At 43.5% G+C, this 25113-nt stretch overlaps 1 protein-coding gene across 1 annotated transcript; it reads left to right on the top strand.

Annotated features, from left to right (window-relative positions):
- Positions 1–9322: 9322 nt before the first annotated feature.
- On the top strand, positions 9323–23470 carry ckap4 (cytoskeleton associated protein 4). The gene is made up of 2 exons (XM_078553433.1): positions 9323–10008; positions 22050–23470. Exons 1-2 carry the CDS (start codon positions 9715–9717, stop codon positions 23286–23288), a joined length of 1533 nt encoding a protein of 510 aa, XP_078409559.1. The 5' UTR covers positions 9323–9714; the 3' UTR covers positions 23289–23470.
- The last annotated feature ends 1643 nt before the right edge of the window (positions 23471–25113 follow it).

The raw sequence follows: 25113 nt of genomic DNA, 5'->3' as shown, positions 1-25113 counted from the left end.
GAGCATCCTGCAGTCAGCATCGCCGTCAAGCAGTCTGGGAAGAGCGTCCTGCATTCAGCATTGTGGTGATGCCGTCTGGGAAGAGTGTCCTGCACTGCACCTGAACCGGAATGGGACCAACATCCTTGCAGGGAGGTTTGCAAGTGCTGTTGGGGAGGGTTTAAACTAACTTGGCAGGGGGATGGGATCCTGACAGGAAGTTGTGCAGCGGGGGATGCACAGCCAAAATTAGAAGAGAGAACAAGTGAGTCTGGAAGGCATAGAAAGTATAGGCCAGTTAAGGCACAAGGGAGTTTGGCAAGGTTGGATGGTATTTATTTTAATGCAAGGAGTCTGACAAATAAGGCAGATGAGTTGAGGGCACAAATTAACACATGGAAGTGTGATGTAATTGCTGTCACAGAGACATGGTTGAGAGAGGGGCAGGATCGGCAGCTCAATATTCCAGGATATAGTGTCTTCAGGCGAGACAGGGAAGGAGGTAAAAGAGATGGGGATATAGCAATATTGATCAAGAAATCAATTACAGCAGTAAGGTGGGATGACATCTTAGAAGGCTCCTCAAATGAAGCCATATGGGTAGAACTAACAAACAAAAATTGCAAGGAGTATATTATAGGCCCCCGAACAGTCAGAGAGAAATAGAAGAGCAGACATGTAGGCAAATTTCAGAAAAGTGTAAAATTAATAGGGTAGTAATAGTGGGGGATTTCAACTTCTCCAACATTAACTGGGTTAGACATACTGTGATAGGTTTAGAGGGAGCAGAATTCTAAAAATGCATCCAGGAGATCTTTTTAAGCCAGTACGTACAAGAGAGGGGGCGATCCTGGACTTAATTTTAGGGAATGAAGCCGGGCAAGTGGTAGAGGTATCACTGGGGGAGCATTTTCCAGATAGTGATCATAACTCCGTTAGATTCAAGATTGTTATGGAAAAGGACAAGGGCCAGAAATCAGAGTTCTAAATTGGTGGAAGGCCGATTTTAATAAGATCAGATATAATTAGGCCAGAATGGACTGGGAGCAGCTACTTTTAGGTAAATCTGCGTCAGAGCAGTGGGACTCATTCAAGAAGGAAATAGGGAGAGTACAGGGCCAACATATCCCAGTAAAGACAATGGGTGGGACCAACAAATCCAGGGAACCTTGGATGTCGAGGGATATACAGGATTGGATAAAGGGAAAAAGGGAGGCTTATGGCAGATACCAAGGGCTCAAAACAGCGGAAGCCCTAGAGGAGTATAGAATATGTAGGGGGGAAACTTAAAAAGGCAATTAAGAGAGCAAAAAGGGGACATGAAAAACATTGGCAGGTAAAATAAAGGAAAATCCAAAGTTATTTTACAAGTATATTAAGAGTAAGAAGATAACTAGGGAAAGAGTAGGGCCCATTAAGGACCACAATGGTAATTTGTGTGTGGAGCCGGAAGACATAGGTAGAGATCCAAATGAATACTTTGTGTCAGTGCTCACAAGTGAGAGGGACGACATGGGTATGGAAAGGGAGGAGGTTCTAAGTGGTCTGGCAGGCTTAAAAGCAGATATATCTCTAGGCCCAGATGAAATGTATCCCAGGCTGTTGAGTGAGGCGAGGGAGGAGATAGCAGGGGCGCTGACAATAATTTTCAATACCTCTCTGGCCACAGGAGAGGTGCCAGAGGACTGGAGGACAGCCAATGTGGGACCGTTATTCCAGAAGGGAGGAAGGGATAAACCAGGGAACTACAGGCCAGTCAGTCTAATGTCAGTGGTGGGGAAACTATTGGAAGCAATTCTTAGGGACAGAATTAATCTACACTTGGGGAGGCAGGGATTAATCAAGGACAGTCAGCATGGTTTTGTTAAGGGGAGGTCATGTCTGACCAATTTCACAGAATCACAGGATCACACAGTCAGAAGAGGCCCTTCGGCCCATCGAGTCTGCACTGACACGTGAGAAACACCTGACCTACCTACCTAATCCCATTTACGAGCACTTGGCCCATAGCCTTGAATGTTATGATGTGCCAAGTGCTCATCCAGGTACTTTTTAAAGGATGTGAGGCAACCCGCCTCCACCACCCTCCCAGGCAGCACATTCCAGACCATCACCACCCTATGGGTAAAAAAGTTGTTCCTCATATCCCCCCTAAACCTCCTGCCCCTCAACTTGAACTTATGCCCCCTCGTGACTGACCCTTCAACTAAGGGGAACAACTGCTCCCTATCCACCCTGTCCATGCCCCTCATAATCTTGTACACCTCGATCAGGTCGCCCCTCAGTCTTCTCTGCTCCAATGAAAACAACCCAAGTCTATCCAACCTCTCTTCATAACTTAAATGTTTCATCCCAGGCAACATCCTGGTGAATCTCCTCTGCACCTCCTCCAGTGCAATCACATCCTTCCTATAATGTGGCGACCAGAACTGCACACAGTATTCCAGCTATGGCCTCACCAAGGTTCAGTACAACTCCAACATGATCTCCCTACTTTTGTAATCTATGCCAAGGTCCATTTGTTCCTCAGAACTTCCTAGTGTCATGCCATTCATTGAATACTTCTTTTTGTCAAATTACTCCTTCCAAAGTGTATCACCTCACACTTTTCAGGGTTAAATTCCATCTGCCACTTATCTGCCCATTTGACCATCCCATCTATATTTTCCTGTAGCCCAAGACACTCAACCTCGCTGTTAACCACCTGGCCAATCTTTGTGTCATCCGCAAACTTACTAATCCTACCCTCACACAGTCATCTATGTTGTTTATACAAATGACGAATAATAGGGGACCGAGCACAGATCCCTGTGGTATGCCACTGGACACTGGCTTCCAGTCACTAAAGCACCCTTCTGTCATTACCCTCTGTCTCCTACAACTAAGCCAATTTTGAATCCACCTTATCAAATTACCCTGTATCCCATGTGCATTTGCCTTCTTTATAAGCCTCACATGTGGGACCTTGTCAACGGCTTTGCTGAAATCCATATAAACTGTATCAACTGCACTACCCTCATCTACACACCTGGTCACCTCCTCAAAAAATTCAACCAAATTTGTTAGGCATGACCTCCCTCTGACAAAGCCATGCTGACTATCCCTGATCAAACCTTGCCTCTCCAAGTGGAGATAGATTGTCTGTTTCAGAATTTTCTCTAATAGTTTTCCTACCACTGACTTGAGACTCACTGGCCTGTAGTTCCTTGGCTTATCTCTACAACCCTTCTTAAATAACGGAACCACATTAGCTGTTCTCCAGTCCTCTGGCACCTCCCCCGTGGCCAGAGAGGAATTAAAAATTTGGGTCAGAGCCCCTGCGATCTCCCCCCTTGCCTCCCTCAGCAGTCTGGGACACAAATCATCTGGACCTGGAGATTTGTCCACTTTTAAGCCTGCCAACACCTCCAATACCTTGTTACTCCCTATATCAATTTGCTCAAGAACCTCACAGTCTCTCTCCCTGAGTTCCATACCTTCATCCTCATTCTCTTGGGTGAAGACGGATGTGAAGTATTCGTTCAAGACTCTACCGATGTCCTCTGGCTCCACCCACATATTGCCCTCTTGGTCCCTAATGGGCCCTACTCTTTCCCTGGTTATCCTCTTCCCAATGATATACTCATAGAATATCTTGGGATTTTGCCTTCTTTTACCAGCCAGAGCTTTCTCATATCCCCTCTTTGTTCTACTAATTGCTTTGTTAAGCACTTTCTGTACTCCACTAATGCCTCTGCTGATTTGCTTCCCTTGTACCTGCTAAAAGCCTCTCTTTTCCTTCTCATCGTATCCTGTATATCTCTGGTCATCCATGGTTCTCTGGGCTTGTCACTCCTTCCTATCACCCTAGAGGGAGCATGTTGAGCCTGTACCCTCCCCATTTCCTTTTTGAACACCCCCCCACTGCTCCTCTGTAGATTTCCCCACAAGTAGCTGTTCCCAGTCTACTTTGGCCAGATTCTGCCTTATTTTACTAAAATCCACTCTCCCCCAATCCAAAACATTTTGTTGCAACTTGTCTATTTCTTTGACCATAACTAGCTTAAATTGTACCATTTTGTGGTCGCTATCACTAAAATGCTCCCCCACCAACACCTCAGCCACCTGTCCAGCTTCATTCCCCAGAATTAGGTCCAGCACTGCACCGTCCCTCGTTGGACCCTTTACATATTGACCTAAAAAGTTCTCCTGTACACATTTCAAGAAATCCACTCCATCCAAACCCTTAACACTATGTCTATCCCAATTAATGTTGGGAAAGTTGAAATCACCTAATAAAATTACCCTATTGTTATTGTTTTCACACACCTCCGCAAATTATGCACATATTTGCTCCTCAATTTCCCGCTGACTATCTGGGGGTCTATAATAAACACCTAACAATGTGGCTGCCCCTTTTTTATTCCTAAGCTCTACCCACCAAGCGTCATTTGATGGTCCCTCCAAGATATCATCTCTCCTTACTGCAGTAACTGACTCAATTAATAATGCACTGCCTCCTCCTCTTTTACCCCCTCCCCTTTCTTGCCTGAAGATTCTATATCCCAGAATGTTGAGCTGCCAATCCTGCCCCTCCCTCAACCACGCCTCAGTGATGGCTACTATATCACAATTCCACGTGTCAATCCTCACCCTTAACTCATCCATTTTACCTGTAATACTCCTGGCATTAAAGTAGAGGCTATCCAGCCTTGCCTTACTCCCTTGAAACTTAATGCAGCTGTACTCCCTCTGACTTTATTGTTTTACTGTATTATGATGTGTCCCTATTCTGCTAACATTCTGTGTCCCCTCCCCCTGCCGAATTAGTTTAAACTCCTCCCAACAGCACTAGCAAACCTGCCCACAAGGATGTTAGTCCCACTCTGGTTCAGATGTAGACCGTCCTGCTTGTACAGGTCTCACCTTCCCCAGAAACGCTCCCAGTGATCCAGGAACCTAAAACCCTCCCTCCTGCACCAGCTCTTAAGCCATGTATTCATCTGCGCTATTCTCCTATTTCTGAGCTCACTAGCACGTGGCACTGGGAGTAATCCAGAGATTACAACCTGAGAGGTCTTGCTTTTTAGTCTACTGCCTAACTCCTTGAATTCTTGATGCAAGACCTCATCCCTCTTTCTACCTATGTCATTGGTAGCAATACGTACCATGACCTCTGCCTTATCACCCTCCCCCTTCAGGATGCCCTGCAGCCGTTCAGTGACATTCCGGACCCTGGCACCAGGGGGGCAACACACCATCCTGGAGTCATGTTGACGGCCACAGTAGCGCCTATCTGTTCCCCTGACTATAGAATCCCCTATTACTATTGCTTTTCCTCTCTTCCTCCCCTCCTGTACAGACGGGATGCTTGTGGTGCCAGAAGCTTGGCTCTGTCTGCACTCCCTGCAGGAACCATCAGCTTCCAAAATGGAATACTGATTTATGAGCGGGACCCCAGGGGACTCCTGAACTACCTGCCTGTTTCTCCTGGACTGCCTGGTGGTCACCCATTCCCTTCCTTCCTCAAGTTCCTTCAGCTGTGTGACTGCCTCTCTAAACGTGCTATCCACGATGCTCTCAGATTTGCGGATGCTCCGTGGTGTCCCCAGCTGCCATTCCAGCTCTGAAACCCGAACTTCCAGGAGCTGCAGTTGGACACACTTCCTGCACAGATGCTGGTTCCGGGCACTGGAAATGTCCTGGCTTCCCACATGGAACACGAGGAACACACCACGGCTTTGAGATCTCCTGCCATGACTTATCCCTTTAAATTTAATCTTTTAAATCAATTACTCTCAGGCCCTCCTTTCCTGATCCTCATTACTACAGAATACACAAACTATAAACCACAAAAAGACCTTAAACTATAAGCAATAAAAGTAGCAAATACTTACCTGATCTTACCCACTACTTACCAGGCATTCCTTTCCCTTGTAGCCTCTGCTGCTACAACAGGGCAAGACCACTCTCTGAAGATTTAAGAAGTTGGATAGCCAAGAAAAAATGCAAAGAGCATCTCTTCCCCTCTGCACCAAATTCCTACAGTGCACCAAATTGCCAATACCCACACTCACTCTGGCTGTGTCTCACTCACGATGAGGTCTCTCCCCTGTTCGTGTGCAAGCACACTGCAGTGTGCTTCTAAATAGTCCCTTTCTTAAACAGAGCTGAGGTGAGCTGAGATGACTCACATTAGTTAAGATTCAAATAGTAATCAACATCTATTCAGGCCCTAATCAGGCTTCAGGTGATTGACAGTTAACTGTCACAGTCAGCTGAGTCAGCTACCTTACCAACCTTTTAGCTCGACTACTGAACTTACAAAAATTAAAGAGAAATTAAAGAGAAAGACTTCCCAGTTCAATTCCCACTGTGCACCAAATTGCCAATACCCACACTCACTCTGGCTGTATCTCACTCAGGATGAGGTCTCTCCCTTGTTCACTGATTGAATTTTTTGAAGAGGTGACCAAGTGTGTAGATGAGGGCAATGTATTTGACGTAGTCTATTTGGACTTCAGCAAGGCCTTTGATAAGGTCCTGCATAGGAGACTGATAATGAAGGTAAGAGCCCATGGAATCCAAGGCAATTTGGCAAATTGGATCCAGAATTGGCTGAGTGGCAGGAAGCAGAATGTCATGGTCAAGGGATGTTTTTGTGACTGCATGCTTGTGTCCAGTGGGGTTCCACAGGGATCGGTGTTGGGTCCCTTGCTGTTTGTGGTATATATAAACGATTTAGACTTGAATGTAGGAGGGTTGATCAGTAAGTTCGCGGATGACACGAAAATTGGTGGGGTGGTAAATAGTGAGGAGGATAGTCTTCGATTACAGGAGGATATAGACGGGCTGGTCAGATGGGCTGATCAGTGGCAAATGGAATTTAATCCGGATAAGTGTGAGGTGATGCACTTGGGCAGGACAAACAAGGCACGGGAATACACAATGAATGGTGGGACCCTGGGAAGTACCGAGGATCAGCGAGACCTTGGTGTACACGTCCACCAGTCCCTTAAGGTAGCAGGATGGGTCGATCAGGTGGTTAAGAAGGCATATGGGATACTTGCCTTTATTAGCCCAGGCATAGAATATAAGAGCAGGGAGGGTATGCTGGAACTGTATAAAACACTGCTTAGGCTGCAGCTAGAGTATTGCGTGCAGTTCTGGAATCCGCACTATAGGAAGAATGTGATTGAACTAGAGAGAGTGCAGAGGAGATTTTCCAGGATATTGCTTGGGCTGGAGAGTTTTAGTTATGAGGAGAGTTTGGATAGACTGGGGTTATTTTTCCTGGAGCAGAGGAGATTGAGGGGGGACATGATTGAGGTGTATAAAATTATGAGGGGCATAGATAGAGTCGACAGCAAGGAACTTTTCCCCTTGGCAGAAGGATCAATAACCAGGGGGCATAGATTTAAGGTAAGGGGCAAAAGGTTTAGAGGGGATGTGAGGAAGAATGTTTTCACCCAGAGGGTGGTGGGAATCTGGAACTCTCTGCCTGAAAGGGTGATAGAGGCAGAAACCCTCATAACATTTAAGAAGTATTTGGATGTGCACTTGCAATGCTATCGCATACAAGGCTATGGGCCTAGTGCTGGAAAATGGGATTAGAATATTTAGGTGCTTGTTTGACCGGTGCAGTCTTGATGGGCCGAAGGGCCTTTTTCTGTGCTGTAGATCTCTATGACTCTGTGACTATGACTCTGGTTACAAAGGAGATATTTATCATGGATCTGGGAGGGCAAGGAAAGGCTGAGGGTGGAACTGTGTATGATGGGTTGGACACAATGGAGAGCCCTCCCAATCACCTTAGCTGAGGAAAGAGGAAGACAGTGCTGGCATGAAAGGTGGCATGGTTGGAACAGATACAGGAAAGCCGGTGGGGGATTCCACCCCACCCCCCGTACTTGCTCAAAAACTGTTAATCTCTAAAAAAAAATTCTATTTCTGTTGAAAGGTCATTCACATGAAATGTTAACTGTTTCTCTTTCCATAGACGCTGTTAAATCAGCTGAATGTTTTCCAACATTTTCCTTTTTATTATTTTATTGGACTTTCGGTGCTGATTTCACGCGAATGTTGCCTTGTACTCGGAGTATTTGCTTAATCTGGTTTCGCAGCATTTACCTCATCCGAAAAATGATTTTGTGGGTTCTAGTACTGTGGAGATTTTAACCTGTTGCTGTTTCCCTCTGCATGATGATATTCCGGGAAATTAAAGACACATTACAATCCTATAAAGGTCACGTAATAAATTACCTCAAAAAGGTTGCTCGTTAGATCTGGACGACACAGATCGAGACAAGGGCGGAACAAGATTTTTTTCCCCTTTTCCTGTGGGAGACCGTGTGCTGGGATTTGCACAGCAATTGAAAAGAAATGATGGTAATTTCGAAGCCTGAAGAGAAAGTACTTTTTTGTCATAAATCCACCAGACTTTACATAAAATAATTTAATGTACTTACATCACAAATGTTTGAAAAAGATGGAATATCTTAAATCTGTGCCAAAAACGGAGACATTCCCTTTTATTTAAAAAAAGGTAAAGATTTAACTTAATTGAAATCATAATTTCCTGAGTCTCAAAAGTGACCTCAATTATGTGTGTACCTCACTTCCCCCGCTATAATTGTCCTGCAATTTTGACATACTCCTCATCTCAAATACCTGCCTTGGATGTAATTCTATTATCTACGAGGAGGAAAGAGACAGGAGCAACGTCCTTCACTAATTGTGATTAAAAATGTCGACTGATGTTATATTAATGTTGTATTTCACAGGTTCGCCAACTTATCTGAAGTGATTTAACTCAGACCCCTCGAGAAGTCCGCCTCGGTTCTCATTCCCTTGGCCAATCCGCGTCCACTCTCTGAGTTAGTCAGTCGGTCGCTTTGCTCTGAAGCCAGACTTGCCACGTTGTGTGGGTAGGGCAATGGCAGCAAAAAAAAAAAATACCGATCTAAGCAACAATCATTTGATTGCTCGGATCGGGCTGGTGATCCCGAGGAGACTAAAAACGCAAGGAAATCTCCTTGATTATTTTTCATACCGAAGGACTGCATCTTTATGTCCGTTTCCGTCGATCCCCGAACTATGCAGATTATTGGACCCCCCAGTTACAATAATTAAAATTGCGTCGCCTTTTTGCAATGGCCAGTCAAATGGATAATACATGTGGATAAATCTCGGGGTGGGGGGTCCCCGCAACTCATTGCAGGCTTCGGTTTTAATAATCAAATCATGTTGTGTCTGAATGGCAAAGTGGAAAATGAATCGAAACAGGAGGTACAACAGCCTCGAACAACAGTTATATGGGGTGGGTGGGTGGGGGGTAGAGAGAGGCTGCGGCACAGGGGCCCCAGGGAAAGTATGGAATTGTGTAAATTCCATGTTAGCAGTCTGAGAAAGATGAGAGTGAAGTTGTGGGATATGGGATGGTGATGTAACTGAAGTCAGCTGCACATCCCAAATGAGCTTGTTCCCCTCCCAGAGTACGTGGCAGTAGCGGTCCCTGTGCAAATCACTGCAGCCCTGTCAGTATTACAGAGCCCGAGGCGCTGAAAAAAAAAGTCAAACTTTGAAGCAACTTCTTGGGCTGAACGTCAAAGGCAAGCGATTCACTGGTGATCCTCCTGTGAGTGGAGCTCCCAGAAAGTGAGTTCGAAGAACGCACACAACACTGACAGCAGCAGGCAGCCCGCCCCAGACTTGCCGATTGATTTTGACTTGAGATTTGCTCATTCTCGTGACAATATGTCCTCCCTGAAGCAAAGGAATAAAAATCATTCTGATCGGGGTTCCCACACTGGCCAGGACGACGCGGCTAAAAGGAGCTCGAAGGGAAATAAAGGAGGCACAGGCTCCGGCTCGGCCGTGGGCAAGGTGCTGACTTGCCTCCTCTTTGTCATTCTCACTGCAGCGGCTGCTCTTTCCGCCTGGTACATCCACAACCTATCGCAGCAGGTCAACCATTTTCACCAGAGGAGCGAGGAAACCTCCCTTCAAGGCAAAGAATTGGCAAAGAAGTTGGAAACTGTTTTGCAACAGGTAAGAGGCTCCTTTCAGCAGCATTTCTCTTTCAAGTTGTAAGCATGCTTCAATATTTCTGCTCCATTTCCCAGCTGTGCGGTCGAAGTACAGCATGCAGACGGTTTCTCACTTTCAGAATTGATTTCAGAATGAATTGGGCAATGTGCACACATGTGGTCATTTGCACCTAAGCAAACAGGATTCTGGATGGTACACCATCCATTTGCACTCTCGCCTTTGAAGATGCATCTATATGCACCATCTGATCTCGCACTTCCTTCGGTCTATTAATAATCTTAGCATTTAAGGAATGGCTACATTCACCGTTATTCTCCCCTAAAATGGACTGTACTATTTCACATTGCTCTACATTAAACAGCACTTTTTTTATTCCACTGAACCTGGCTGTGCTCCCTGTCATTTCTGCATTCTTTCACGCTGCTTGTCCTATCCTCAGCCTGGTCTTTTCAGTATCATTCATGGCCAGCCAAGTCATGCATAAAAATGGAAAACAAAGCGGTCACTATAACTCGCCATTACAGAAACAATCCAGAGGCCTGGACAAAGGCCTATTCCGCCTTGATCTTATCTCCATCAATCTACCACTCACATCTATCCACGACAGTATTAGTAGGAGTGACCACATATTCACACTGAGGACATCCTCCATCATGTTGTGTGGAAGTGTGCTAAATGGAACAGTTTCAGAACAGATCTAGCAGCTCAAAAGTGAGCATCAACGAGGCCATCAGCAGCAGCAGAATTGCATTCAACCACAATCTGTGAACTCATGGCCCAGTATGTCCCTCACATTACCATTACCATCTAGCCAGGGGACCAATCCTGGCTCAGTGAGGAGTGTAGAAGAACATACCAGCAGCAGCACCAGGCCCACTGGAATGACTTGACGGAGCAGACAAGTTTCAACAAGAAACAGATCAACTTTATTACAGAGAGATTTTCAGGTGCTACGTGATCAATCAGGACTCTTGTCAGGAAGCTTCACCCCCTCACCACCACCCCCCCCGGATTGTCCACACTCAGGGCTTATTGGTCAGAGCCTCCCAGAACATCACGTGATCACTTATAGACAGCAGGAGAAGCTACACACACAACTTCAGGTAATTAAAGATCAAGTGTTTGAGGTGCTCTCCTTATACAGCTAAAGCGGCATAGTTTTACCACTTGAGGTTCCTCAGCAGGATCGACAGGCTCAGGAACTGCAGCATGAGACACATCATTAGAAAGCTGCAGTTCTGGGTTTGGCAACTCACCAGAGACATTGGGCATGTCTATTCTAGGTATATCCATCACCTCAGGAATTGACGGTTTGACATTAATCACAGGTGGTTGTTGGAATGTCTCTCTAACACAAACATAATCGACGTGCTTATGAACGATTCTATCTTCCACTTGTACTTGGAAAGATAATGGACAATAATTCCATGAACCCAACAAGGTCCACTTGTGAAATTTCGCATGAATACTGTGTCACCTACACTGATTGTGTGAGCTTTGCTATGTACATCGTGATTCAGTTTTTGATTACTCTGATTCCGCTCTACCTTCCTCTCTAAATTTGGAAACACCAGGCTTAATCTTGCACGAAGGCAGTGTTTCATCAATAATTCAGATGGTATTGAACCCATACTTGAATGTGGCCTTGTACAAAAACTGAGAAGAAAGCGGGAAAGTTGAGATTCTAGAGCACCTTCTGATAACCTTTTCATACCTGGCTTGAAAGTTTGTGCAGCTTTCTCGGCTAAAGCATTCGATGAGGGATGGTAAGGGGCAGTTTTAATATGTCTGATTCCATTCAGCTTCATGAATTTATGAAACTGTGTGCTGATAAAGGCTGTATCGTTATCAGAAACGACGATTTCAGGTAGGCCATGTATGCTAAAACAGTGATGCAGATTCTCGATAGTTGCACTCGATGTTGGTGATTTGACCTTATATACATCCATCCATTTAGAATGTGCATTTACAATCAACAACAACATGGTACCTAAGAATGGTCCTACATAATCGATATGTAGCTTAACCCAGGGTCGACCAGGACACTTCCACGGATGCAGGGGAGCTGAAACAGGCAACTTCTGTTGTTGCTGACAATGGAGACAGTTCTTGACCATGCTTTTAATGTCACTGTCAATGCCTGGCCACCAGACATAGCTTCGCACAAGCATTTTCATCCTTGATATGCCTGAATGCGCACTGTGAAGCTCTGTCAAGAATGGTTCTCCATTTTGTGATGGGATGACAACTCTTGATCCCCAACAAAATTGCATCTTGACAACTTAACTCTGTGTTTCTGACATGGAATGATCTCAAATCTTCAGATACAGGTGAATTTGACCATCCTTATAAAACAAAGTCTCTGACTTTTGACAATATTGGATCTCTGTTTGTCAAATTTCTAATTTGCTTTGCACACATAGGCGAAGAATCCAGGAAATTCAGTAATAACACAACTTCTTGTGGAACAGGAGCATGTACAATGCTATCTGGTAACGGGAGATGACTGAATGCGTCCACATTTGCAATGTGTAAACCAGGACGGTAAATAAAAGCATGCTCATACGCAGGTAATATCAGAGCCCAATGTTGTATTCTTGCTGAAGCTATTGGCGGAATGACCTTATCCTCACTGAATAAACCCATTAATGGTTTATGGTCTGACACAATGGTGAAATGTCGTCCATGGTGGAATTTCTTCACTCCGAATACTACCAATAAACCTCCTTTCTCTAGCTGGGAATAACTCTTCTCGGCTGTGGAGAGAGTTCTTGAGACATAGCCAATGGGCCTTTCTGACCCATTTTCTGCTCTGTGATAACACAGCTCCTACACCATAAGGAGAGGCATCACATGTTAATATCAGCCCTTTCGATGGGTTGTAATGTACCAATAAACATGTCGAATGCAACAGTTTCTTTGCTTTCACAAAGCTTTCTTCCTGTTGTGAATTCCCCGATCAATGGTGATTCTTTTTTGACAACAAGTGTAATGGTGCTAACACAATTGATAAGTTAGGCAAGAAGCGGCTATAGTAGTTATATCCAGGAAGGACTTGAGTTGGTTACATTGGATGCTGAGGGTGCATCCTTTATTGCCCAAACTTTCTCTTCTACTGGTTGCAAACCCATGGCGTCCAGCCTTGACCCAGGTAAGTAACGTCTGGCGCTTGAAATGTGCATTTTTCCTTCTTTAACCATACGCTGGCTTCCATGAACCTTCCTGGCACTTCCAGGTTGGCCAAGTGTTTGGTCTCGGTTGACACTGTGATCAGGACATCATCTACGTATACTACCACTCAGGGAAGTCCTTGCAAAAGACTCTCTATTGTTCTCTGGAAAATAGTGCACGCAGACAATACTCCAAAGGGTAGGCGAGTGTACTGATAAAGACCTTTGTGTGTGCCTATAGTCACGTATTCTCTCGATGTGCTATCCAGTTCTTATTGTTGATAGGCATGGCTCATATCTAATTTTGTATAGGGCTTGCCTCCAGCCAGGTTTGCAGAAAATCATCTATCCTTGTAACGGGGTACTTGTCTAGTTTTGCTGCCTTATTTACTGTCAATTTATAGTCCCCACAAATGCGTATGGTTTGATCAGGCTTAACCACTGGAACTATGGGTGCTGCCTGTTCAGGGAATTAGACAGGTTGGATGATGCCCAGTTTTTCTAACCAGTACAGTTCTGCATCCACCTTCTCTTTCAACCCATAAGACACAGGTCTGGCCTTAAAGAAACATGGTGTTGCCTGAGGATCCACATGTATCTTGGCCTGCATGCCTTTTAACTCCCCTAATTCATCCCGAGATACCGTGTCGTATTTCCTTAGCAGTTCAGGAACGCCTCCTGTTTTCAGGTGAAATACCTCAGGCCAGTCAAGTTTGATCTTCTGTAACCAGTCTCACCCTAAAAGACTGGGTCCTTCTCCTTTCACTATTATCACAGGCAGCTGGGCTGTCTGTTGCCTGTAAGATACTGGTACTGTGCCGATGCCCTTTACCTGAATAGATTTTCCAATGTATGTCTTTAATTTAGCGGTTGTCCGCTCCAGGTTTATTTGTCAAGGAATTTGAAAGTGTGCTCTCCCACCACTGTAGTCGAGGCACCCATATCCACCTCCATTACTAGTAGCTTCTCATTAACTTGGATTGTGACAGTGATAGATTTGGTTTTTACAGCGGTTACGTTATACAGAGAATAAATGTCGATGTCGGTAACTTCAGGTTCTGCTATATTCTTTAAGTCAATCATGTTGGTTTGCTGCTTTACGGGCTGTTTCGACTTTGCCCAGCATTGTCTTACTACGTGACCTTTCTTATGGCAGTAATGGCATTCTGCCTCCTTAAATTTACAGGTGTCCGGTATGGTTACCTCCACATCTATAACAACTTACTTTTGGAGTTGCTGCTGAAGTGCTTCTGCTAGGCCTTTTCATGTTTCTAACAGCGGACATTGCATCTCGCTTTGATGCTGTAGGTCTCGTTTTCATGCCATGCTCGGTGGGAGGTTCCTTCCCCACATGAAGAATGTTGCCATGTTGTACGTGTTACAAAGCCCGTGAGTCTCTCGCAGCACTTTCCTAGGGCGCGCTTAAAGTCAATGTCGACTTCGGCAAGCAAACGGGGCTGTATGGCGTCATCCTGACCTCCGCAAACTAATCGGTACTGCAGCATGTGTCCCCGAAGTCACAGCGTTCTGACAATTGCTTCAGCTTCGCTACATAGGTTGCGATGGACTCTCCTGGGGCCCTAACTCTGGAATTAAACTTAAAACGCTGCATTATTACGGATGGCTTTGGCTGGAAGTGCATTTTCACAAGGTCCACCAATTCACTATAGGACTTAGAATTGGGCACGTTTAGGGCCGTCGGGTTGCGAATGAGATTTTATGTCTTACTGCCACATACACGCAAAAGGATGGCTTTCTGCTTTTCCTCCACGGTAATTTCGTTAGCTACGAAATAAAACCTGAGATGCTCTACATTCTGGCTCCAGTCTTCCATAGTCACATCATAAGGATCGATTCTGCCGAAGAGTGGCATGACTGATGAGTAGTCTTCTTTTTCTTAAGATTCAATGTACTCACGGTAACCAGGCGAGGTGCAGCTTCGGAGCTATTTTATCCTTGTCGCCAAATGTAATGACCTGACAGGTGGACAGTTTTCAACAAGAAATAGATAAACTTTATTACAGAGAGCTTTTCAGGTGCTACATGCTCAATCAGGACTCTCATCAGGAAGCCCCACCCCCTTCAGATTGCCTGCGCTCAGGACTCATTGGTCGCAGCGCCCAGAACATCATGTGACCATTGATAGACAGCAGGAGTTACTACACATGACTAAAAATGAGGTGCCAACGTGGTGAAGCTACAACACAGGACTACATGCATGCTACAGGGTAGAAGCAGTATACTATACACAGAGCTAAACAACCCCACAATCAATGGATCAGATCAAAGCTCTGTAGTCCTGTCACATCCTATCATGAACGGTGGTGGACAATTAGAAAACTAATGGGAGGAAGAGGCTCCATGAACAGCACGTCAGTTGAAAAGACAAGGCCAAAGCATTTGCAACCATCTTCAGCCAGAAGTGCCGAGTGGATGATCTATCATCTGGACTGCTGAGGTCCACAGCATCATACAAGCCAATTTTTAGCCAATTCCATTCAATTCATGTGATATCAAGAAGCGACTGAGCACAGTGGATACAGCAAAGGCAAGGTACCCTAATAACATCTGGCTAACATCTGCTGAAGATTTGTGCACCAGAACTAGCTGTGCACCTGGCCAAACTGTTCCAATACAGCAACAACACTGGCATCTACGCAGCAAAGTGGAAAGTTGCCTAGGTATATCCTGTTCACAAAAGGCAGAACAACTTCACCCAATTACTGCCCCCTCAATTTACTCTCAATCATCAGCAAAGTGATGGAAGGTGTTATTAACGGTGCTTTCAAGTGGCATTTATTCACCAATAACTACTCAGCAGTACTCAGTTTGAGTTCCATCGGGACCACTCAACTCCAGATCTCATTACAGTCTTGGTCCAAACATAAAAGAGCTGAATTCCAGAGGTGAGGTAAAAGTAACTGCCATTGACATCAAGGCAGCATTTGACAAGAGTGACATCGAAGAGCCCTAGTAAACTGAAGTCAACGAGAATCAAGGGCAAAATTTGCCACTTGCTGGAATCATATCCATCATGGTGGAAGATGATTGGAGACCATCATCCCAGTCACAGAATATCGCTATAGGAGTTAATCGAGGCCATGTCCTAAGCACACCTTGCCTCCCCATCTGAACGTCAGAAGTGGGGATGATTGCACAGTGCTCACTACCATTCACAACTCCTCAGACAATGAAGCTGTCCATTCCTGCTTGCAGCAAGACATGAACAATATTCAGGCTTGGGCTGTTTAAGTAGCAATTAATATTTGTGCCACATAAGCACCAGGCAATAATCACCTCTAACAAGAGGCAATTTAACCATGTCCCCTTGATATTCAATGGCACTGAATCAACATCCTGGGTATCACCATTGACCAGAAATTTAACTGTACACGTGATTTGAATAACGTGGCTACAAGAACACGCCAGAGTTCGGGAATTCTGCGGTGAGTAGCCTCCTGAATCCCAAAGCCCTTCCCCCACTTACAAGGCACAAGTCAGGAGTGTGATAGAATACTCTCCACTTACCTCGACGAGGGCAGCTCCAACAATACTCAAGAAGCTGGACACAATCCAGGACAAAGCAGCCCGCTTGATTGGCACCTCATCTACCACGTCAAACATTCACTCCCTCCACTGCTGATGCACAGTGGCATCAGTATGTAACATCTCCAAAATGCACTGCAGCAATTTGCCAAGGCTCCTTTGATAGCACCATCCAAATCTACAGTCATTAACATCTAGAAGAACAAGGGCAACAGGCGCATGGGAACACCACTGCCTGCCAATGCCCCTCCAAGTCACACACCATTCTGATTTGGAAACATATTGCCATTACTTCATTGTCACTGGGTAAAACTCTGGAACTCCCAACAGCTTTGTGAGTGTATTTACACCATACAGACTTCAGCAGTTCAAGGTGGTGCTTCATTACCTGACCTTCTCAAGGGCAGATGGGGATGGACAATAAATGCTGGTTTTGCCTGTGGTGTCCACATCCCATGAATAATAATAAATGGCATCTTAGCTTCTGAAAATCTATATTTACAAGATCCCTTTGTCTGCATGTACTGTGACTTCCTTGGAAATTTCAATTAAATTAGTCAGGCATTTTTTGTTGAGTATACTTGATTAATCCATGTCTTTCCAAGTTTCCACTTGTGTTGTGGACTCTGCAGATTAAACTACTAAAGCTTCAAACTTGGTTCAAGTTCTTTGCTAGATGGGAGTATAAATTGGAGAATTGGACATGGGGATCAGTGCTTCCAATTCACAGTGATTAAGTTTAATAGCCAGAAAATCATTGGTGCTATGAATCAACTGCACTGTGCCTCATGCCTAATTCTCAATATATGCTCCTGCTAACTGAGGCATCACATCAGAGCAAGTTCTCAAAAAAAAACAATTGCATTTAACCACAACTGCAATAAGACTACCATCCTTTGGAGCAACCTTCAATGAACTGTTCTCCCAAAGATGGCAGGCACTTTTTCTCAAGATTGAACCTATAAATAATTAAACATTCACTTATGCCCCTGTAATACTACAATTAATTATTTTAATGAGACATGTTTTACCAGAATACTCCTTGAAATATTAGGACCTCATTTCTTTAAATAGGCTTGTTCCTTTATTGTCTTATCTATGAAAGCATAATCTTGGAAAATAATTTTTGGTAAAAACATTTTCCAAGGTAGTAGAACACATTCACATTTTTAGCAAGGAAAACACAATATTATTGCACAAATATAAAATAGCTAAAACAAAAACAGAATTACCTGGAAAAACTCAGCAGGTCTGGCAGCATCGGTGGAGAAGAAAAGAGTTGATGTTTCGAGTCCAACAAAATAGAATAGAATAAAATAGCCATCTCAATTTATGGAAATCCAGAGGCGAGATGAGTACAGCAACATGTATTAATAACACCATCTTGATGCTGCATCACATGTATAAGTTAAAGCCATTAATAACTTAATGGGCATTTTGAGTCTGGAAGTGTTGGGTCATTATCTGCAGAACTCAGAATCAAAATATTTGGGAAAATAAGGCAAGAATGGTTAGCTGAAATGTACATTAAGCACTGAAGATTCTGGGTATTTCACTTGTTTCCGAGGATTTGGAACAGTTGGCTTTCACAGAAAACATTAAGCCATATTAAGTCATTATTACATATGGAGTACAAACAGTACACAAGAACACAAGAATTAGGAGCAGGAGTAGGCCATTCAGCCCCTCAAGCCTGCTCTGCCATTCGATAACATCATGGCTGATCACACTGTGTCCTCAACTCCACTTTCCTGTCTGCCCCCCATAACCCTTGACTCCCTTGTCAGTCAAAAATCTGTATAACTCAGCCGTAAATATATTTAATGAGCCAGCCTCCACTGCTCTGTGGGGAAGAGAACTCCATAGACTAATGACCCTCTGAGTTAGTACGTGGTTTGTGACACAAGAAGGCACCATTGTTACACAGAGATAAAAACAAAAAACTACTGCGGATGCTGGAAATCCAAAACAAAAACAGAATTACCTGGAAAAACTCAGCAGGTCTGGCAGCATCGGCGGAGAAGAAAAGAGCTGACGTTTCGAGTCCAACATCTGTTGAAGGGTCATGTTGGACTCGAAACGTCAGCTCTTTTCTTCTTCGCCAATGCTGCCAGACCTGCTGAGTTTTTCCAGGTAATTCTGTTTCCATTGTTACACCATCTGCTTGCACTGGTGAATATGCTGGAACTGCACCATACTTCTATCTTAGCTTCTAACTGTGGTCAAATTGACAACAGCTGATGAGGCACTGAGCACTTTGTGAATTTTTTTATTCGTTTATGGAATGTGAGCATCGCTGACTAGGCCAGCATTTATTGCCCATCACTAATTGCCCTTGCTCAGAGGGCATTTAAGAATCAACCACATTGCTGTGGGTCTAGAGTCACATGTAGGCCAAACCAGGTATGAGTGGCAGATTTCCTTCTCTAAAGGACATTTGTGAACCAGATGAGTTTTTACAATAATTGGCAATGGTTTCGTGATCATCATCAGACTTTTAATTCCAGATTTTCATTGAATTCAAATTTCACATCTGCCATGGTGGGATTCCAACCCGGGTCCTCAAAGCATTACCCTGTGTCTCTGGAATATTAGTCCAGTGACAATACCATTATGATGGCAAAACTAAGTTATCTGGTTTTGGAAAAGTGGCTGAAAGCTAGGCTTTGCAGTGTTTCTCAATGCTGCTATTGCTGCAAATTGAAAAAAAGTGCAAGATCATCTCTCAAAGAAGTTAAGATGCCTTGAGATCTTTTTCTATGTTAAGGGCACTATAAAAATGTTGTTACTGTTGTCTCACCTCCTTTTATACCAGTTAAACCAGTGAAACATGAGACTGTACATTTGTTGCCAGTATACCAATGTCATGACATGGTACAAAGTCTAAAGTGTAAGTCAGCACTGAGAAGCGTATATAAAAATATATTAAAAATATCTTGTTCCAATTTTTTGGTTTTTTTTTGCATGTGTGCTTTTATGCATCGTTACCGAAGAGGCCAATAAAATGTTTTACCAGCAAATGTGTTCAAAGTATTACTAGTTAGAGCGATGGGGCAGAATTTTTACCTCGTCGGGCGGGCGAGCCTGGGAGTGGCCGCAACTGCATTTTCACGGTGGCTGGCCAATTAACGGCCATTTGTTAATGTGTGCTGATAGCTTCAGTGTTGCCTGGGTAGGGGTGGGAGGAGTGCAAGTGCTGAAGTGTGCGCATGTGCACGGGTGCACTCAGTGAAAGCCCCCTGAGGCACTGAGCTGCCTCAGAGAGCTGAAGATTTTTAACATTAAAAATAAAGATTTCAAAAGTGAGGAAGAGATGTCCTCGTTCATGTGACTCTCACTTAAGCAGGGACATGTTAAAAATGAGTATTAAAAATTTTTATTTTTTTTATTTACTGTCTGAAACCTCATCCTGCCTGTGGGTGAGGTTTCATTAAAAATGCAAAAGCCGCCTGGCCTATTCGCTCGCCCGCCCACCAAACGGTTGGACAGGCAGCAAAAAAATTCGATTTAATTAATTGATTAAGGGCCTTAATTGGCCTCTTATTTGTTGGCGGGTGTGCTGCCAACTCTCGCGCTCCCGCTGAGTGAAATATCACAAGAGTACGTGATGATGTCGGGTTGCTTGCCCGACGCCATCGCGCACTATTTTACTCCCGTTCGGGTCAGGCACATGCCCGCCCGACAAGGGAAAAGTTCTGCCCATGATTACCAGGAGTTATTTGAAACATATACCAGTTTGACTCAGTTTAAGGGACACAGCCAATTAAAAGCTAACAACTGTATTAGGGAAGAAATGGTGTCTCTTTTTACAAAAGATGTTAAATTTCTAATACGAGTTGAATTATTTTCCCTCATTGCATGGTATTAATGTAAGGACATTTAATGCAACATTAATAGTTCTACCTTTGCAAAGATTTGGGGAGGCAACCCTCAAAGTCCGTCTTGACTGGCTGGTGAAGTGGTTTTGGTGCTGAATTAGGTAGCAGCGTGGAGGGGAGCCCTGTTGGTTAATATAGGAGCCTCCCGTGAAACAGCGTTGCAAAATGCCTAGAAGGAAGCAGAGAACTTTGGTGGCGTGGGTGGGGAGGTAGGGGTGGGGGTTGCAGTGGTGGTGTGCACATGTACAATACTATCTCTGGCAGTGCTAGCTTAATCATGCATATTAACTCCAGACATCTTTGGAGCAGTGGTACAGCCTCCACTTGTCAGTCTGCTGACCTTGAGCCTGTAGAGCCAATAGACTTTGCCAGGTAAGTATGTCTGTACCTGCAAATGTGAGGGGCAGGAGGCAGAGTACTGGCATATAAGCATAGTTTATCCATGCTGAAGCCTAAAATGGCTCTTTTTTCTTCTCCAAGAAGCGACAGTATGACTGGCAAATACCCTGCTCATGAATTCTTTACCCCTACGTAGCCCACCTTTGTCCAGTATGTATGTTTGAACTTAAGGTGATTCCTAAAAGTTTTCAGTTTGATTAGGATAGAGGAAATAGGAGCAGGAGTAGGCCATTTGGCCCCTCAAGCCTGCTCCACTAGTCAGTAAGATCTATTGTGGTCTTAACTCCACTTCCCTGCCTGTCCCCCATAATCTTGACTCCCCTAACAATCAAAATCTATCTAACTGAGCCTTAATAAGAACATATTTCAAGATTTCAACATATTCCAAGGTCTGCCCTACGTGACTTCAGACCCATAGCAATGTGGTTGACTCTTAACTGCCCTCTGAAATGGCACAGTAAGCCAATCAATTCAAGGACAGTTAGAGATGGGCAACAAATGCTGGCCTTGCCAGCAATACCCACATCCCATGGAAGAATAAAGAAAGATTTCAAAACAAATGCTGTAAGGAACTGTAGCATTTTTATGTTTCTCATATAAAATATAGACAAGTATTACCGTGGAGTTAGCAAGAAATGACCATAGACAGCTATTACCATGGAAATTAAGCTGGATCTGCTTTGTTGTTTACTGTGTATTTTCTTTTCTCCTATGTTAATTTGACAAACTAAATGTGTGGTTTTTCCTTCGTGTGTGTTTCTTTGAAGGTGCTGAGTGCATTGAGGTTTATTGTGGTGACGTTTTAACCAGAGTGCACTGAATAGTTAAATGAATTAATATTTCTGAATTACTATCTGATTGTTAACAGCACATTTCACAGATGCAGCAAAAGCCAATTCTATCAATTACACAAAAGGCTGAGCTTTCAGATATATTTATGACATTAGAGTGACATAAGTAATTATTCTTGTTGTATTTCATGTTACTTTTCCAGCAAGTAGCACATGATGACATTGCTGTTTTACATGAAGACTCTCATCTGTTGCAGGTGGAATCTACGAAAATCTTGATTAACAGACTGGACTCGGTTTTGCTTGACACCCAACAGCAGCTGCAAGAAACAAACAAAGCAGTCAACACAGGCGAAAGCAAGACAAATCAGATTGGTGAAACTCTGCAAAAGCTACAGAATGAAATCCTTCGAGACCTCTCTGAAGGGATCCAGGATGTAAAAGATGCAAGAGAGAGAGATGTTACATCTCTTGAAAAAACTGTAGAGGAAAAATTAACAGAATTAACCAAATCAATCCATGATAACATTGTTGCCTTTACAGAAGTACAGGAGAAGAGTCAGAATGACATAGATGACATTAAGTCAAAGGTCGGTTCACTGGAAATAACTGTTGAGACAAAGGATCAAAAAATCACAACTTTAGTCAGTAAGTATGGTCAGCTGACAAGTACCTTACATTCACAGCTTACTGCACAGGAAGCACTGATGCAATCAGTCTCTAAAGCTGAAATATCTCTCAATGCTGTGTCTGAAGAGGTTCACAATTGTCAGCAAGATTTACAGGAAACAAAGGACAGCTTGAATGAGCAGGAAAAAATACTGCTTTCAAAAACAATTGATGCTTCAGTAAATGCTGAAAAGCAAAGTGAGAATTTTGAATCCCGATTAACCACGGCAGAGGCAAACATCATGGCTTTGAATACAGCTACAACACACTTATCTGATAAAATTGAGTTCTACAATTTAGATTCAGTGCAGAATACAATGAGAAGTGTGGCTGAGTCTCAGGTGTCACTCAGCAATGACATCCAAACATTAAAAGCAAACCTGAATGATCTGCAAAGTTCATCCATGGATGAAGCGCTCAGCGCGTTGCAGAATGAAATGCAAACTCTAGAGGCACATCAGAAGCAACACATTGAGGAAGTGGAATCTGAATATAAAGAAAGTTTAAAGCAGTTGGAAAAGAGTGTTAGTGAAATTGGTGAAAAAAGTAAGCATGTCGCAGCTGCTTTAAAGTCGATGGAAGACACTATACAGTCTGAGATTGATGAGAAATTATCATCAATAGAAACCTCCATGGATGAATTGAGGTCTTCAATCAGGGAGGCAAGGAGTGATCTGGAAGCATTAGGGTCAACTGTGGACAGCCTACTCTCAAAACCTGGAGAGACTGAGACTGCTGAGGATGAACTGGCATCCTTAAAGCTTTCACTAAATGAGTTGCAATCAGATGTTGATAAATTATCAATGTCTTTAAATAGAATGCAATAAGGCATAATTATAACCAGTTAGGCAATTTGTTTAAGCAGACAATCTCAATATTGTAATGAATAAAACGTAGCCCTGAAAGATAGAATGTAAAGAGATTGTTTTATGAAGATTTTTTTTATAATGAAATACAAACATATGTATTGCAATACTTTGCAGCTAAGAAATAAAAGTTCTGACATTAACCTATTTGTTCAATATAAATTCAGTTCCAGACCAATAACTTGTAAAATCAACCTTTTGAACTGTAGTGAAAAACCAACAAATTGCCTTGCATTCTCTCTATTATTCAAGGTCAACATTTACAGATTCAGATTCCATGCATTTAGAGTGAACATGTTGGTTGAACTCTTTCTAGCCTTGAAAATACACAGGGCAAGAATTCAACTCACAGCCCCCTGTTTTTCTAGCATGAAATTAGTGTTAGTCCATTGAATTTTCCATCATGAACTGCTATGCCTAAAATGCACCAAACAGTATACTGGCTCAGGTAACTTGCACAGAATCGCAGAGTGTTTACAGCACAGGAGGCCATTTGGTCCATCATGTCTGCACCAGCTCTCCAAATGAGTAATTCACCTGGTTTCATTCTCCCCATAACCCTGCACATTGTTCCTGTTCAAATAACAGTCTAGTTACCCTATGGATGCCTCGATTGACCTGCCTCCACCACACTCTCAGACAGAGCATTCCAGACCTTAACCACTTGCTGAGTGAAAAAGTTTTTTAGCATAACGCTTTTGCTTCTTTTGCAAATTACCTTAAATCTGTGCCCTTTTGTTTTCAATCCTTTCATGAGTGGGAACAGTTTCTCCGTATCTACTCTGTCCAGACCCCTCACAGCCTTCTTTTCTGCATGGAAAATAGTCCCAACTTCTCCAATATATCGTCAAAAATGAAGTTTCTCATCCCTGGAACCATTCTTGTGAATCATTTTTGCAATCTCTCCAATGCCTTCACATCCTTCCTAAAGCGCAGAGCCCAGAACTAGACACAATATTCCAGCCGAGGCCGAACTAGTGACTTATACAAGTTTAGCATAACCTCCTTGCTCTTGTATTATATGCCTTTATTAATAAAGTCTAAAATACTGTGTGATTTATTAACCGCTCTCTCAACCTGTCCTGCCACCTTCAATGACTTATGCACATATGCACACAGGTCCCTCTGCTCCTGCACCCTTCATTTTATATTGTCTGTCCATGTCCTTCCTACCAAAATGAATCACTTCACATTTCTCTGTGTTGCACTTCATCAGCCACTATCCACCCCTTCCACCAACTTGTCCCTGTCCTTTTGAAGTTATACACTATCCTTCTCACAGTTCACAATGCTTCCATGGTTTCATATTATCCGCTAATTTTAACCGTGTCAACTATGGTACAATGGTAGCATCCTCACCTCTGAGTCAGAAGATTGTGGGTTCACTCCAGAGATTTGAGCACATAATCTAGGCTGACAGTGAAGGAATATTGCACTGTCAGAGGTGCTGTCTTTCAGACGAACTATTAAACCAAGGCCCTGTCTGCCCTCTCAGGTGGACATAAAAGATCCTATGCCACCATTTCAAAGGGGAGCTCTACCTTACGTCCTGGCCATTGTCTGTTAACCAACATCACTAAAAAACAGATTATCTGGTCATTATCACATTGCTGTTGTGGGACTGTGCTGTGCACAAATTGTCTGCCACTTTCCTGCATTATAACAGTGACCACACTTCAAAAGTACTTCATTGGTTTGGGACATTCTAAAGCAATGAAAGAAGCTAGATAAACCAAAGTTCTTTCTCAATCATACAGGAAAATCACCTGAAATGGGTATTAGTCTC

Source organism: Cetorhinus maximus, chromosome 12 (assembly GCF_964194155.1).
Source record: "Cetorhinus maximus chromosome 12, sCetMax3.hap1.1, whole genome shotgun sequence".
NCBI lineage: Eukaryota > Metazoa > Chordata > Chondrichthyes > Lamniformes > Cetorhinidae > Cetorhinus > Cetorhinus maximus.
This window is presented reverse-complemented; position numbering and strand designations above follow the sequence as displayed.

Bases quoted from the DNA above. Each gene is read 5' to 3' on its own strand.
- ckap4 (XM_078553433.1), top strand. From the start codon at position 9,715: ATGTCCTCCCTGAAGCAAAGGAATAAAAATCATTCTGATCGGGGTTCC. The intron at 10,009-22,049 runs GTAAGAGGCTCC...CATCTGTTGCAG, and splicing joins TGGAAACTGTTTTGCAACAG to GTGGAATCTACGAAAATCTT.